The sequence below is a fragment of the Arvicanthis niloticus genome, chromosome 30, assembly GCF_011762505.2.
Source record: "Arvicanthis niloticus isolate mArvNil1 chromosome 30, mArvNil1.pat.X, whole genome shotgun sequence".
NCBI classification, from domain to species: Eukaryota; Metazoa; Chordata; class Mammalia; order Rodentia; family Muridae; genus Arvicanthis; species Arvicanthis niloticus.
The window spans coordinates 20,112,465-20,130,337 of NC_133438.1; the positions used below are offsets into that span (position 1 = coordinate 20,112,465).

At 42.7% G+C, this 17,873-nt stretch overlaps 1 protein-coding gene across 1 annotated transcript in view; it reads right to left on the minus strand.

Moving 5' to 3' along the window:
- The window catches only part of Arfgef3 (ARFGEF family member 3), a 153,685-nt gene that overhangs the window by 54,324 nt on the left and 81,488 nt on the right, over positions 1-17,873 (minus strand). Inside the window, exons 11-14 of the mRNA XM_076928042.1 lie at positions 12,857-12,969; positions 11,230-12,131; positions 1,725-1,882; positions 829-994 (exon numbers count right to left, since the gene is read on the minus strand). Of these exons, the coding sequence (XP_076784157.1) occupies positions 829-994; positions 1,725-1,882; positions 11,230-12,131; positions 12,857-12,969 (1,339 nt within the window). The remainder of the gene's footprint in view (positions 1-828; positions 995-1,724; positions 1,883-11,229; positions 12,132-12,856; positions 12,970-17,873) is intronic.

Genomic DNA, 17,873 nt, shown 5'->3' on the forward strand with positions numbered 1-17,873 from the left:
CCATACCCCTGTATAGCAAAGAGCTGATGAGCTCTGAGATGCAGGAGACATTACTTCTAGTATAGAAACATGTCCCATGAGCTAGAACCATGAGAGGACACTTCAGATTGTAAAGTGAACTCAGAAACAGTCCAAGAAAGAAACCAAAACAACCAGCCTTGAAGATTCCATTTATCTGCTGAAAATATCAAAGTTTTGAACATTTTTGGTAAGCCATGAAAAACCAGAAAGGTCTGCTTTTGCCAAAAAAAAAAAAAAAAAAATCACCCTACCTTGAGATAGTACATACTGTTTTCTATATGTTCACTTGAAATTTCTAGTAGTTAAAAAGGATAGTAAAATTTTGATACTATAGAAAAGGATCCCGGGAAAGCCAGTGTTTGGCATTATTTTAAATTCTGGTACAGATGGGAAAAGAATTCTGACAGGAAATGGGAACGAGGCCAAGTAGAAAACCAACAGCTTCAAATTACCAATGGGCAAATCCCAGGAGCACTGAAGAATGTGGGACATTGTGGGATCTCTATTAGCACATGACAGCTTCCAGGAATAACTCTGGGCCTGTGTCCAGAAAACACAAGTCCATCAATGAGCTTACAGAGTTACGCCAACATTGAGGGTGCTAAGTTAGCCCCACCCAACGGTGATAGTGAGCACAATGGGCTACCCACGACAAAAGGAAATCAAATGCTTGAGGGGTTTTCATGATGCCTTCCTGGAGCTGTTACTCAAAGCCTGTTCAAGCATCGTGGCATCTTCTAAAAGGCCCCAGAACGACAGCTTCCCCCAACTACTGAACACTCCACGACCTTGGCATTACCCACTGACCGGTGAGCATGGTGATGAGGGGAAGGCTGTTGTCCTCAGGGCTGCCCCAGTAGCCAGCTTCTCCCAGCATGTTTCTGTCCAGCACCTGATGGTATAGTTCCTCGATCCAGGCCTGGGAGAAGACCATCAGCACGGCGCTGGTCTGCACCTGTTTCATGAACTCTTTCTACAGAGGCCATGGAAGGGGACCAAATATACATTCTTGTGAATAAACAGCCTCCCACGCTGCTCCTCCTTCCCATCCTAACTGAATCAGAGCTTTTGATTGGGGGTAAGAATGAAAGGGGGGAAAGGCTGGGATGCGGCCTGAGCTCCACACAAGTGTTTCATTTGTGACATCATCTGACAAATCGCCTGTGAAAGGACCAGGATGCCACATTTTACATTCTTGTTTTTGGTTGGTGGGAAGGTTATCGCCTGCACGACTACCTTCCATAGTTTCTTCTTCTTGCTGTCCCAATAGCAGCAGGGATAGAATAATCTCTGGAAGGAGTATATGTACCCAAGGGAGACTTACACTGTCATCAAGTAACATTGAAAGGTTATATTTCATCCCAGAAAGAAGTGATCATTGATTCTTTTCTGCGACCCATGATTTACACTCCCAAACTGACATCAAGGAAGTGGCTTAAGCCAAGGAAGCAAACCACAGGATAATCAACACCATCGTCTCTACATACCTTACAAAAGGTATTTTATTAAAGTGACAAGTGATTACCATGTGAATTTCATATTCATCCTTTCCACCCTCCAAACCTGCCCAGACATGGGTGCTGCAGGGCAATGGGGCACAGAATACACTGGTTTCTCCCTAGATACCTGACACTTGGCTGCACAGTGACAGCTGACATCAGTGCTTATCCAGGGGGAAAACCCATGCCAGAGCTCAGGCTCACCATCATGCCTGGTGCCACGGTTGGTCGCTTCCGGTAGTAGTCACCATGGGAGAGCTTCAGGTTGAGCAGTAGGGCGTAGTGCGCCGCTGTGTACAAGCTGTCTGCATTCATCAGCATCAGGATACTACCTCCATCAAAGCCAGGAGAGTGCATCATGCCTGTGGGAAGGAATGAAGGCATCTGTGAGGCTGCCACAGTGTGCTAGAACACATCTGGAGCATCTGGAGAGCCAGGATAGATTCCAGCAACAGAAGCTCCATTGTGCAGCATACTTCTATATAGTGCTGACTACCGGCCAGGATGCTCACAGAACCAGATGCATACATATATAGCATATCAGGAAGGGCATGTTCTGGAGTTGATTTTCTACAGCTGGATATCGAGCTGTTAGTTAGTAGCAGTGGCTTGGGTAAAGCCCTTTGAGCCCTCTGTAACTTTCTTATGCCTCAAAATTTCCAGATGCTCTTCATGACAACAGAAAAAAAGAATCAATCTCATCCCCTCCTGCGTCTTGTTTTCAACTTGCTTGCTATTTCTTCCCACTTCTATCTATGCCTGCCTTGGGGGCCTGTGTATTATCTTTGCCATTTCCTAGAATGGTCTCCCAGACCTCTGATGGTTTACTCTTAAGTCAGTTTCTCAGAGACATTCCCTTTCAATTCCATATCTTCTTCCCAAGCGACACGAACTGCTTTCTCTCCCTGTACTTATTGCTTTGATACTACTTATTATACATAGCATTGTATTGATACTTTACATAGGTATAAGCACGTATCTGTGTGTAGACATGCAAGTGTGTGTGTGTGTGTGTGTGTGCGCGCGCACGCGCGCGCGCGTGCACGTGCATGTGCACACGTGCTAGGGATTGAAGCTAGGGGTTTATACACGCCAGGCTGATGGTCTACCTGTTAAGCAACACCTTTACCTCTTGGCTTTTTGAGACAGGTATCACTGTTTCTCAAGATGGTGTCATACTTAATCCTCCTGCCTCAGCCTCCCAGACACTGAGATTACAGACATCAGCCACCGTATCAACCTACACATTTGTTTATGTCTGCTCTTAGCATTCTAATGCAAGGTCTGGGAGAGGGTGTGGCTGTTCTGTTCATTAGAGACCTTCAGTGCCTAAAATAGTGCCTGCCATAGAGCAGGTTCTTAAAAGTTGTCTGATGCAGGAGTGAAAATCCACATGGCTGTTATCAGAACCACTTTAATCATTTATGTACGGCCCTTAAGGTAGCACTTAACACAAAACCATGAAACTATGGTACCAGGCATGATGCCACATGCCTGAATCTCAGCACCTGGGTGGCAGGGAGAAGAGGCCTAGGTCAGCTGGGGTTTCATAGTGAATCTGAGGCAAACACAGGCTAAAGATCTTGTTTAAATAATAAAATTGAAAGTATGTCCCTCAAAAAGCTAAACACAAGCCAAGCATGGCGATGCATATCTTTAATCCCAGCACTCAGGAGACAGAGGCAGGAGGAGCTGTGTGAATTCATTCAAGGCCAGCATTGCTCTACAAAGCAAGTTCCAGGCCAGCCAGGATTACACAGTGAGACACTATCTCAAATTAACAACGTAAAAACAAAAACAAAGACAAAAAAAGCTAGACACAAAATGGCTGTAAGAGTTAGCTATTTTACTCTGCACCATATGCGATGAAGAACTAAAAGCGGGGTTTGAACATGTGCTTGACCATCGGTGCTCAATTGCAGGACTACTCACAATAGCCAAAAGGGGAAAACAGCCACATGTCTAGCGAGGAACAAGTGGGCAATCAACTGTGTGTGTGGGGGGGGGGGGGGACACAAAATGCCCGATTATTCAGCGCCATAATGCAGATGAACCTTGAGAACATTTTGCCACATATAATAAGTGAGACAAAGATGATAAATATGTAGAATTCGCTGATGTGCACTGCCTAGATAAATAGGTTTACAGAGGTAGTGTATTAACTGGGAATTAGAGAAGAAATCATGTCTAGTTAGGATGGTGAACAGTTCTAGAAATGGTGCTGAGGCTTGTTTAATACGATCAATATAATTTGTGCTACTAAACTGTACACTTAAGATGATTGAAATAAAAAAAAAGATGATTGAAATATCAGTTTTAGTGGTATAGGTTTATTTCTAGCAAAGTTAATAGAAATAATGACATAATATGTCAAAAACCACGTAAGGGCTGGAGAGAACCTGCTGCATAAATCTGAGGATGATAGCTCAGGGTCCTAGAACTCACTTAGAAAGCCAGGTGAGCGTGGAAGCCTATGACTATCTCAGCAAGAGAGAGGCAGAGACAGGGATTTGTGGAGCAAGCTGGCCAAGCCAGCAAGCTCTGGGTTCAGTGAGAAGGCCTGTTTCAGCATATAAGGTATAGGGTGATCAAAAAAGACACTCCATATTAGCTTTAGGCCTTTGCACACATATGCATGAACACAGACACACATATATGCATCCACATAAATATCAACATTCACATACACTTAATGTGTACATGTAAGAGTAAACTATGGTAAATAAATTTGGGTCAATGAGCCAGTTATTTTATTTTAATGAAGGGACAATATGCTGCTTCTGTGAGCCGATTTTCCTGCATCCAGCCTCCCTGGTAGGCGCCCCATGGAAGGTTCTATGCAGTTTTTTTTTCTGACTGGCTTGTTGCCATATTATCCATTTTGCGTGATAAGCCAAAAGAAGCATGACTGTTTGCATATTCTAGCCACAGTGCTTATATTTTTCAGGCTTTGATAACTATAGTCCATCTTGCCAGCTGTAATAAAGATGTTATCTAATTTCCAGGAACAGGAGGATGGATCACCTGCTTGACTGGCTACAAACGACTGGATACAAAATTATCACAAAAGAACTCAAAAGTCCTTCCTATGTTAAAATAATGTGACATTTCTCTTAAAAATCAGTATTAAATACCAGCCGTAAAACTTTTAACAGTATTATAGAGCACAGCAAACTTAGAACAATCAATCTTCTTCTAAGCCTCAGTGACACCCTTCTCGGCAACACTCTCTTTCTTATATGCATGGTAATACAGTTGCCGATAAGACAGGGCTATATATTTTGTATTGCATGGTGACGTTTCTAGACATTTCTTGGCACTGCCTTGTTCTTTTTAATGACTGCACTGAGCGTTGCATGGCTGCATTGCTGTTTATATAACTGATGCTCAAATGATAGCCATGTATGCTATTTCAGTTGCAAAAGAGCTTACATGGTGAGATGACTTTTAGCGGTTCTGCCATGTGTATTTGTTTAATACATCCCTAAAAGAAGAATATGCATGACACAGATATCTTGCAAATAGTTGTGACTGGTGAGTCACATGGAGGGCACACTCAATGTTGGCTCTGTTCCTCTTTTGTCCTCTACATTATGTGTGGCTATGAGGTCACTTATCAACCCAGAGGAGATTTTGTCCTGAGACCAGTACGTATAGTGTCTTCAGTAATAGGGTCATCTAGACATGGGGCATAGAGAGCACCCTTTAAAACAGCCATGTTAATCTCCAAGGAGGGGATTTTGTGACTTTACTCTGCTATTTCCCTTCCTGGTTGGACATGAAGTTTGGCCAGTGAGCCACGTTCAGTTGAAAAAACTTTAGTATGTAAGTCACTGTGAAGCAGAGCAGCAGAAGAGAGTGTGCCCAGGCCCTGGGTCACTGAGGAACTCTGGATGGCCAACCTCAGTCTTAACAGGAGAGATAAAAATGAATCCTTCTCCTTCAGTAACCAGTGAGTCTTATAATACCTGCAGAAACATAACCCTAAAAGACTGAGACAGAAAAACATAATTACTTAGCCTAGAACTAATTTTTTACTCTGAGTTCCACAAAGACATTGAGGTAAACTTAGATGACCAGTTCGGGGGTTGTTGAAGCCATAGCTAGAACTAGCTAGAAGCTAGTAACGGTGTCCTTGCCTTCATGTGTTGTATTTGCAAGGTTAGGACCTCTTCCAAAGACTAAAACTCCCTCCCTCAGGGGCAGTGAGAGGAGCAAGTAAGAGGAGGAGATAGCAAGGCAGAGACAGGAGGATGCTTAGCTAGTAGGGGCTGCAGTGTGTGGCTCCCTGATGTCTCTAAAGACCTGCAGCGTTATAATGAATACAGATGGAGGTGTGCAGGGAATCCCAGCTGGGCCAAAATCTTCTGTCTCCAGGCTGGCAAGTACATAGCAAGATTTATGGCATCCCAGTAGCCAATGAACTGGGTCAATAGGTCTCACTGGAGTTAGAAGTCATCAGAGTCCCTCCATTTCAGATCTTGCCTAAGCTCCAGCTTTGGGGTTGATCCTGCAGTGGGGACCATTAGGAAGGCAGAGACTAATTGTCCTGCTAGCTAGGCAGGCTAGGAGTCTAGGGTCAGAACTGTTGTAATTTAAAGAAACAGCCATTTTTTTTTTAAAACATCTGAGATGTAGACTTTACTGCTTTATCTTATAAAATTTGATAAAATTATAAATACCCTATCAGCAGCAGTCAGCTTTACATTCAGTCACAGTGAGTCTCAAGCCTACCCAAAACCACTCATCTATGGGAGAGCCATTCTCAAGTAGGGGGGTGCCTGTGACCTCTTACCAGTTTCTGGGCAAGGCTGAGATGCTTTTGGTCTTGAGGATCCACTTAACCCAGATGACACCTTGTTCTGCACAGTATTAAAAAGGTACTTCTGTAGCAGTTATGGCTCAGGTCAAGCACTGTCTTAGAAAACCCATTTGTTTGAGTACATCCAAGTTGCCACCATAAGCAATTGGCTTGAAAAGAAAGGCTATTTATTCATTCAGCTAGAGAAGCTCCTGCCAGTGACATAACCAGCAGTCTGAGCATAGGAGTCCCCAGGCAAGAAATGTTAAGTGACTGATTCAGTCAAGAGAGCAGAGGCCAGATGACAGAGCGAGGGAAAAAAAAGGTTCAAACATTGTAATGTCTATATGAATAATTAAAAATCTGGGGTGGAAGAACTCAAAATAACAATGTATTAAAAAGCCACGAGGAAATATGACACTTGGTAAGATAATTAAAAATTAAAATCAATAACAAAAATATGTTTGAACAGAGGTACCTTTGTGTAGTGGGAAAAGAAGCTCCCAGAAGCCATTGGTTATTAAATGAAAGCCCCAGCACAGAGGGTGGACTGTCTTGTTACAAATAACTGGTCAAAAAGTCTCAGAGGTCCCCCAAACAATACAAACAATTGTATTAACCGAGTTAATTGCTCATCAGAACAAGAGGGTAAGATCTTATTGCTGAAATCACTACATAAACTGGTTTCAGGACACAGAAAAATCAAGCCGGAGCCTGGCTAGATGCTTCTTCCGTTCTGGGTAGCACCGTGGTGCTGAATAGCTTTCATAGGTGGTGCTATTCAGGTTGCTTTGGGAGAGCTGACACTAACATCATTCTGAGATATGGACCCCGCAAGCCAAACTACTGACCAACTAAGTAAGATGTACTGATAGCACAATAGAGGTAAATAGCTTATGGAAGTAACCACCTGCTTTCTAAGTGTATTTGAGGACTATTCTCTCCATAGGGAGAATTAATGTCTGACCCTATAAACCCAGCCAATATATGTGGCTGAGGAAGTCAAAGGCTCTAGAAGGGATGCTACTGTGACTGTTTCCCTAAATGAGGAAAATGCACCATCACTTTGTCTTCTAAGTAACTATGTTTATGCCCATAAATCAGTACTTGTCTTAGTTACCTTTCTAATACTGTGATGAAACACCATGATCAAAACGAAACTCAGGAGAAAAGGATTTATTTGGATGCCATGGAAGGGTGCTACTTACTGGTTTGCTTCTCATGGCTTGCTCAATCTGTTTTCTTAGAGTACCCAGGGCCACCAGTCCAGGGTTGGCACCATCCAAAATGGGCTGGACCCATCTCATCAATAATTAATTATAAAAATGCCCTACAGGTTTGCCTATTTACAGACTGATCTTATAAAGGCATTTTTTTCTTCCAGGTGAGGTTCCCTCTTCTCAAATTACTCTAGTTCACTGGTTCTCAACCCTTTCCTCATGTTGTGGTGACCCCCAACCAGAAAGTTATTTTTTTGTCGATACTTCATAACTGTAATTTTCTACTGTTATGAATAGTAATGTAAATGTTTGATATGTGGAGTATCTGATATGTGACTCCTGTGAAACGGTCATTCAACCTCTAAAGTGTTGGGGATTGGTTCTAATGCTTTGAATTAATCTGGTCCCCCAAATTGGGAATCTGCATGTCTAAATGATGAAGGTCCTTGTCCCCTATGGTTTTTGATAGATCAATAAAGAGATAATGTCCAGTCACTGGGCAAGTAGACTGGGGCAGGACCTTTAGATTTGGTCGGGCTAGGAAGTGGCAGAAAAGAAGGGGAGAGAGAATTGCCATGACTTGGGGGAGAAGGCTGGGAAGTAAGAGAGAGCTGCAGAAGAGAAAGCCCACCAGCCATGTAAGAATTGGGCCAGTGGCTACGGGCCACTTACCTGATTGGGTCTGGGGTAGCAGGGGAAGGTTTAGGAGTCTCAGGAATACCAAAGGGGAACATATGCTAACAGGGGACGGTTTAGGAGTGCCCTGAGTTTGAGCAAGTCACAGCAGTCAAAACTTACCTGCCACTGTGTGTCTTTCATTTGCAAATCCAAAGAGCAGCTGGGTGAGTGGCTGGGAGAGCAACCTGCCTGGAGCCAAAGCAGTGCAGCTAGACTTGCCAATATACCTGAGGGGTAGTGACCCACAGGTTGAGAACTATTGCTTTAGTTTCTGTTAAGTTGACATAAAACTAGCTAGGATAGTACTGCTTTCAGCTATGGTCAGAGAAGCTTCGTTTTATAATGGCCAGCAGTAAGAGCAAAGAGAATAAGAACTGCTGAGAATAAGAGGATGCCGAATGCTGAGCTATAAGCAGAAAATCAATACCAATCTCCCCAAGACTCAGGGGATACCAGGAAACAAGGGATAATTAAAAAAAAAAAAAAAAAAAAAAAACCCTAAGAGAAAAACGAGGGAAGATGGCTATGAAACTCTGACTTTCTGGCATGACACGTGTACTAGCTGGGTTTTGTCAACTTTACACGAACTTAGAATTAACTTGAAAGAATAATCTCAATTGAGAAAATGCTTCCATCAGATGCCTGTAGGGAAGTCTATAGAAAAATTTCTTGAGCAATTATCAATGTAGGAATCACAGTCCACTGTGGGTGGTGCCACTCCTTGGCACATGGTCCTGGGTTATATAAGAAAGCAGGCTGGGAAAACCACGGGGAGCAAGCCAGGGAAGTAGTACTCTTCCATAGTTTCTGTTCCTGTTTCTGCTTTGGGTTCCTGCCCTGACTCCCTTCATGAAGGACTGTAAGCTATAAGATGTAATAAACCTCTCCACAAGTTGGTTTTAGTCACATTTATCAAAACAATAAAAACCTAAGACAACATACCTATTGCAGTCTTGAGCTCAGATGAGGTGATTGTCTATACAAAATTTGAAGAAGATTGAACCCACCAAAGTTCTGTCATAGGAAGGGAGGTTCTCACCCCTCCTTGAGGATTTGTATTATGGTTGGTGGCAGGGAAGAAAGTAATCTTCTTTAGAGGTCTGGTTACTGGTAAGATGCCCATAATCCCATAAACAAAGCCTCTCCCGTCCTCTTATGCACAACCCTAAAGAAATTCATTGGGTCACTAGCACCACGACCCTACCCCAACTCCCACCCTTAGGCTCACTTCTGCTAACAAATAAATTAGGGACAAATGAAAGAAAAAAAAGAAAGAGGAAGAGGATTGTGGGTGAAGGAGACCAGTGGTAAGGAAACAGAGGGTAAAGGGGTGAACATAATGAAAACAAATTAGATACATGTATGAAAATGCCACAATTAATATATAATAATAAAAGCATCACAAAGTTAGATATCTGGCTCATGACTCAGGTTGTCTTTACTGTCTGAGACATCTCCCTGATGCATTGCATAATTATAATTTCAAGAAGAAGGTTGTGTTTGGTTTCTAGACACGCCCCCACACAAGGGACTAAGATGCCTATTTTAGATATCAAAGCAGACCTGGCCTCCAGGCTCTCCCAGCATCCCTCAGCTCCTCCCTAGCCATACCCTGCCCCAAACCCTGAACTTTCCAGCCCAGGAGCGAGTCTGCCCTTCCCCCAGAGGCTCTTCCCTGTATAATCCAGACATTTTGGTCTTTCCCTCTCTCTTCTCTCTCTCCTCCTTTCTTTACACTCGTTCTCTTCCCCCTCCATCCACTTCTCTCTCCCCATGGTGACTTCACCGGCTTCAGTCCTTGGGGCCAGTGAACTTGGCTGAGAGCAGCTTCCCAATGAAGCTGTCTATATATAATCTAATCTGTCTTACATTGGCTCATTTTGCTGGTAGAGAAATAACCTATCAGACTGTATATGTAACTTTACCATTTTCCAGAGACTCAATCATTACCGTACCCAGCAGTGTGGGCTTTGAAAAGCAGCTGTTCTAGACCACTGACGCCTGATTGACTATCTTCCTTGGCACCAAGGACAGCCAGTCAGAGCAGTCCAGGCTGGGGAGCTTGTCTCTACATTATAAACCCACAAATTTTCTAAACTTTTCCTCTCTTCAACAGAGGAAAAGCTAGGGTTTACTAACATGCTTCAAGTCAGTTGTTCTCAACCTTTTAGTTTTGACCCCTTAGTGGGTTGTATGACCTTTTCAAAGGAGCTACATATCAAATATCCTGTTGAAAGGACAACATAAACCCTGTTTGTCTCCATTTAAGGAGCCCATTTGTTTTCATTTAAGGTCTAGGACTAATTTTGAAAAAAAGGCCATATGGTACCAGCTCCAGGAACAGACCATAAGTCCCAAAAGTAGTCCATAAGACACCAACCAGCTCCATAAAATCCAGAAGAAGATTATTAAACTACCTCCCAAAGAACAGCTTGGGGATAATCATAAAAATGGGGAAATATCTTATCCTAGAATGGACCATCTGCTCTGAAGAGTCCTATCTTCAGATAAAACGTTGATGACATAGGAATGCAGAGCTCTGACCATCTGTGACCCCCTAGCACCCACCAATGAAATTTTAGTTTACTTAATCCCTCTAGACAGTTCCCCTGGTTCCCCATAAGAAGGCGTCTGCACCTTTGTCTGAGGTCACCATTTCAAAAAAATGCTTGACCCCCACATGCTGGTTGTTTCTGCTGAATAAACACTCTGTTTCTTGTAAACTGAGTCTGGGGTGTTCCTTCAGTGATTTTCAGACCCTTATACGGCATATCAGATATGTAAATTATGATTCATAACACTAGCAAAATTACAGTTACGAAGTAGCAATAAAAATAATTTTATGGTTGGAGGAACTGGATTAGGAACATAAGGAACTGGATTAAAGGGTCACAGCATTAGGAAGGTTGAGAACCACTGGTTTAAGCAGTTCAAACCTCAGGCAGAAAGATTATTGCCCACGAAGGCACAGAGCGCTAAATGTTCTTGTTGCAAAAGACAGTCTACAAACCTGAGCAGAAAGTAGAGGCGAAGTTCTGAAGGGCGGAGTCGACCTCTTCCACACTGGACAGGGCAAGGAGCCGAGGAAGGAGGCCCTCAAGGGACTGTACAAAGAGTCGTGCGCTGTGCTGGTCTGCCTCCTGGTTCTTCAGCAGTTTGAGAGACAGAGCAGCGGTTCTCAGGGACCGATGACCCATGTAGTCCCGAGGGGTCTGTTCTTCATCAGCCAGTGAACAGTTGTCAGACCCAATGTCAGACACATCAGACCTACCTGAGTCCTTTTCTGCTGCCATGGAATACTGGTCACAGGAATCAAATTCAGTTCTCGACAGGTCTTGGTCATCAACACTGAAGTTACTCTCACTATACCTAGATCCATAAGACCTTGTCCTGCAGTCCACAGAGAGGAAGTTAGTGATGTCAGGGTAAGGGACTGTGTGGCTTCTCTGAATCACGTCGGGCTGGTCTATGGTCTCAGGTTCCGACACTTTGCTCATGGTCTCCCTGCCTTCCTGAATGGCTGGTGACTTGAGCCCATTCTTGTGGTCCTCCGGTGTCGTCTGACCTAATTCTCCTTCCAAGGTAGTCTGGCCTGTGTCTGTGGTGACACTGATGCTGATGTCAGGGCTCCTCTCGTTGCCTGACTCCCATGGCGTGTGCTCGGAAGACAGCACTCTCCGCTGCCAGCGGAAGTCAGCCTCATTAATTTCCATGGAGTCCCGGCTTGACTCGTTGCCCCCGTCCCTCAGCTCTTCAAGGCGCAGAAGCAGCTGCTGTACTTGGTTGTCGTTCAAGCCCTTCCCCTGGCTGAGTTCATCCAGAGCCCCAAGCAAGGTACAAACACAGGACACAGCAGCGTAGCAGGCTTCAATGCCACCTTTGATGCATGCCTCTGTCATACCATCCATGATGCTAAACAGTGTTCAAGACAGAAAACAGCAGTCAGGCATGAAAAGATCAAGAAATGCCCCCAAATGTACAGGAGTCATTAGTTTGGCCAACTGCACAGTACTCAAAAGAGATAATATATGCATATGCATAATTTGCATAACATCAAGACAATAAATGACTCAATCACACTCAGGCTGGAAAAAACTCCAGATAAAGTTCTCCACCTAAAACCATATGCCCTTTGGGTTGGATAGCTTTTCTGGGAACAAGTAAAAGTTCCAAAAGGAATTGTGTTGTTTTATTACAGACACTGAGAATTTCACTTTTGTATTATGTTCAGACCTTCATATAGAAACAGTTACTGTGGCTAAGAGTCATGAAGACATTTCTGTGTAAACATATTCTTACCAGATATACACCAATACTATTTGTACAAATTGCTGGGTTTTCTATGGAAGCTACTTGCAATAGAACCGACAGGTCATATTGTAAATCAAAAAGTTCTTCACTTTAATAATTCAATGGATAGTTTTTGGATGTTTTTAGTGTGTAGATTCAATTTTAAGCCAGTAGGGAAATCTGGCAAGTTACCAGTAGAATAAATTGATATGTTTTGTATGGCTTGTGGGTAAATAATTAAATATGTACATTTTTAAACGTAGACTTATCAAAACTGTGGGAATTTGGGGTTAAAATGAAAGCATCCAGAGAACCAGTGTTGGACCCAAAAGGAAACTGGAACATACAGTTTGAGAAGATCCAAGTGAGACTTTCTTTTGGAAATAGATCTTTTCCGTGGTTCTGACTCAATAGAGCTTGGTCCTGCCAAGTCATACAGACGCTGTGGGCTCCCAAGTATCTTTAGAAGGAAAGGAGAAAAATAACAGAAAAGTGAGTATCACAAAATCAAACAAACAAACAAAACCAAACCCAAAAATACACCAAGTTGGAAAATCAAGAGATCAAATAGACAATGTGCTTTTCTTTAGTGAAGGACATAACAGCAGCCTGTTATATTTGTACATACAGTATCAGCGTACATCTGGTAAGAATATGTCTACACATAAATGTCTTCATGACTCTCAGCCACAGTAACTGTTTCTATGCTCTTATGATTACTGGGTTGAGGCTCTTTTCCCGGAAATACTTAGAACCAGGAGAATCTCTGATTTGGGACTTTATTTTTCAGATGTTTGGCCTATTTGTACCTGTGTAATGAGGTATTTTCAGGGTGAAATCTGTGGTGGGCTGAATGAAATATCATCCATAGTCTTGGGCATTCACATTCTTGGTCCTAAATGGTAGCACCGTTTGGGTAGGTTTAGGTGTGGCCTTGCTAGAGGATGTATGTCACTGGGGTGGGTATCACAGTTACACAATGATGCCTTGTCGCTGGTCCCGCTACTCTTCCCTACCTGCAGCTTGAGGTGTGACCTCTTCACTGTTCTTGACACCAAGATTTCTGTCTGCTGCCACAGTTCCCTGCCACACTGAACTCTTATCCTCTGAAACTGTAAAGCCAAACAACCTATCCCTTCTCTAAGTTGCCTTGGTCATAGTGTTTTGATACAGCAATAAGAAGGAATTAATATAGAACCCAAGTTAAACATCAAATTAATTTCACACAGTGTTAGCATTTTGTCTAAGCTCCGCCCCACAGTTACCTGGTAATGACCAGTATGCCTGACTAGAGGCTGCATGCCCCCTCCTCTCTCTCTTGCTCTCTTGCCTTCTTGCTCTCCCTCTGTCCTCTTGTCCCTTTCCCATCTCTCCATATTCCTCTTCCCCACTCTCCACATGCTCATGTCTGTCTCTCTCTCTCTCTCTCTCTCTCTCTCTTTCTTTCTTTCTTTCTCTCTCTCCCTCTCTCTCTCTCTCTCTGTGTCTGTTTCTGTCTCTGTCTGTCTCTCTCTCTCTCTCTCTCTCTCTCTCTCTCTCTGCTTCTACTACTGTCTTAGCTCTCCTCCCCATGCCCTGAATAAACTCTATTTTATACTATACTGTCCTGTGGCTGGTCCCTCAGAGGGAAGAGATGCCTCAGCATGGGCCCACGGAGGCACCCTCTTTACCCACACCCTACCGTACATCCACCAAACATACTCCTTCTCTCCTTATCTTTTTATAACACACACACATACAACTTGTATTTTTTAGCCTGAAAGCAATGTTACACAATATTTTTAAAGCTTTGCTCCATGGAGTTTTTGTGCCACAGTATTTTCTACTTATGGAATTACGGCGGTACTGAAGAGACTTCTGCACTTCAGATTTCAGACCAATGATATTAAATGTACATCTTAATAAAACTAACTGCAGCCATAAAATACTTAGCTGCAAAACAGAATGTGATACACTGTTATAGTCACTGGGCTGTACAATGGCTCTCTACAACTTCCTCACATCAAGTCACTTAATCAGCATCTCTCCAACTTCCATCCCCCGTATCCCTTAGTGATCACACTTCTATTATCTACTTCTATGTGTTCAGCATGTTTGGAATTCACATATAGAGGGGATCAACTGGTACTGCTTTCTGTACCTAACTTATTTCTCAGTAAAATTCATCCATGTTGTTGCCAAGGACAGAATTCCCTTTTCTCTTAGGATAAATATTATTCCATTCATACTATTTTGACTAGATTTAGTTTATATCTTCTCTGGCTGTAATCACTGCCACTGCATGTTGTAACAGTACACTGGAGATGACACTTCACTAAATGATTGTAAGTGAAGCAGCCTCTGTTTGTTACGTTATGGGTCATCAACTTCCTGGTTGACATGTTCTCCTAGTGATTTTTCTTAGAATTCTTTAGTTCTTCAGTTCCTTCTGAAGTAGCTGCAGAGATGGGAATAATATTGAGACTTTACATGTCTTTGGAGTAATGCTTTTCTTTTTCTTGTTTCAAATAAATGCAGAATATACAATTGCTAGTAATAAAATGTTTTGTTTTTTTTTTTTTAAATAGGGATGGGTTCAGTAAGATGAGGCAACATGGATACTGCTATAGAAAGTTACTTAAGGATTATGGAGTTGGTACAGACAGACATAATTAACTCCCTGGAGGGCAAGTTTTGCATGATGCTCCTCGTTGGACAGCGTTGACATTTTCACATAGGTTCGAAGACACCGAGTGTAGCAAGAAAGCTGAGGTCCAGAAACAACAGAAAGTGGTTTTCTAGTTCCTTCTCCATGCTTAAGGAATCTGTGGCCGGTTCATACATACATGCTGACACATGTTTGAAACTGTCATATGTATTCTATCTATGCCCAAGGGTTAAATTGTAATATTATCTGAAATTGTAGGTTTTTTTTTTTCCTAAAAAACCTGGCTGAGAAAAGATGAATTTCCAGCATTTGAGAATTTTCCAAGAGTCTACATTAGTTGTACGTTTTAAAGATTTTATTTTGTTTAAATGTGTGTGTCTCCACAGGCATGTGCACATGTGAGTCAAGTGCCCACTAGGGTCACAACTAGGCATCAGATTCATACTTTACTAGAGTTGGAGTTACAGGCAAGCTGAGAGCTGCTTGACATGAGTTCTGGGAACTGACCTCTGCCAGAGCAGTGCGGGCTCCCAACCATGGAGGCACCTCTCTAGCTATGCATTTTAGAGCAGAGTGAATGATTTTATTCTGTCCTTTCCATGGTAGAAAAATTCATGTCCTCTTCACATGTCACCAAGGCTACCACCAACTACCAGAGTTTCCCTTTCTCTTTATTGAGTGTTCCACGTTCAACAGCTACTGAATAACCAGAAATGTGAAGCTGTCATCCATAATCTTGGAGCTTTCCAGAGCACTAGACTCTCTCTGCTCTTCAAGCCAGGAAATATTTCTGAAGTCACCTTTTTGAAAAGTGTTTGAGGGCCGGGCGGTGGTGGCGCACGCCTTTAATCCCAGCACTTGGGAGGCAGAGGCAGGCGGATTTCTGAGTTCGAGGCCAGCCTGGTCTACAGAGTGAGTTCCAGGACAGCCCGGGCTATACAGAGAAACCCTGTCTCGAAAACCCAAAAAAAAAAAAAAAAAAAAGTGTTTGAAAGTCTGTTGTTGTTGTTGTTGTTGTTGTAACCCAGACCCAGATGTCACCACCTTCTCTACAGGGACAGGGACAACCCTTCTTTCACCTCTTCCCATTTGATGAGGCTGGGTTATAAGGAGAGGTCTTACACTACTTTCTGCTTTGACTCTTACTTCTTTCTGCTACTTTAAATCTATTCTTCTCTGTTTTCCAACAGAGAAAGAGGTTGGGGAGGTGGAATGTTCATTTTAGGTTTTCCACTTTGAATATAGTAGTTGAAGCTGTAATGAATTGTGCTCGGCAAGGGCTGCCTTCCCACAAGCTTTCGTATATAGCATTCTTGTTGGAAATTGTTCATTTCCAACTGATTTATGTTTCCAGATGCTACACATATTTGCAGAAAATGTCATTTAGAGGTTAAATTAAAAACTAACTAATCAAGTTGTATAGAACATAAATCTCATTGTTATGATCCTTAATTTTCAAAGTGAGGTACAAGTATGAATAGTAATATTACTCGGAATTAGTTATATGCAAAGGGAATCTCGTTTCCTTCTTCCACTTTTTTGAAGGGGTGAAGACACCCCCTGGGGGATGGGGATTTTGTTTTTCTTTGGTGTTGGGGATGGGCCTCATGCATGCTCAGCATGTTGTGTTACACTAAGCTATACCACTAACCCTAGGGACAGGACTCCAAAACCTCAGTTTCTCTTGGAAGCCAACCTTATTCTCTAATTTGACTTAGACAATGTACTTGAACGCCTAAATTTGTCATGTACTTTTTATGTGCTTCAGAATCTAAAGTGGAAGGGGACAGAGGTCTTCTGAAAGATCCCCACCCCCATAAACACTCAAAGAAAGAGAATACCTTTTTATCTTCTTGTGGTATTGGACACCAAACCTCAGAGCCTTGGGTATGCTAGGCAAAGACTCCACAACTGAGCTACAGTTCTAGACACCCCCCAAGCCCCTAGTGCACTTGTGTTTATTAATCAAGTACAGTATCACTGAAATACATCCCCAGCTTTTAAATTTTCATTTTAAGATAAACATGAGAGGTACAGCATCTGTGACTTGGTGGTCTTGGTCTGACCATTATGAACTTCTAAAGTGCACCCACAGGGTAAAGCAAAGGAAAGAGCTTTATTTTTTCATACTTATTATTGGGAAGGAGGTAGAACCAGAGAGAGAATGTATGGCATGAAACACAATGTTCTACATGTCTTTGACAAATAGCCGTATGTTACATATGGCACAGATGTACTGGGAAATAATAAACAGAAGGACAAGCAAATATTCTGGGTACAGTTGTTTGCTTTCTTTGTGTTTTCTTTGTGTGCAAAGCCCCTGAGCATTTTGGTGTCTAGGTACTACCTTCTCCAAATTGACGGTTTTTCCCTATAAAGGAGAAGCACTATTTTCTAGAACAACCTGCCTGAAATTCATCTGCTTGGCTTCCTAGGGCAGTGCTGGCTACACACTCTTGTCAGAAGGCATCTAATTCTAGTGTTTTTTCTGCTCAATGCCCTTGGGAAGCATCTTGGGTTAAATGCCAGAGGGAAAATACACACGGTAACCCATACAAAATATATGGGAGGGTACAATGACTTTTCCCACACCCTCCTGTGAAGGAATCAACATGATGTGGAAAAGCATCACTTGCCGAAGGATGGGATGAAGTTAAAAGAACCAAGCCTGCTTGGCCAACCCTTTTCTTTCTCTTTGTATTTTGAGGATCTTCTGA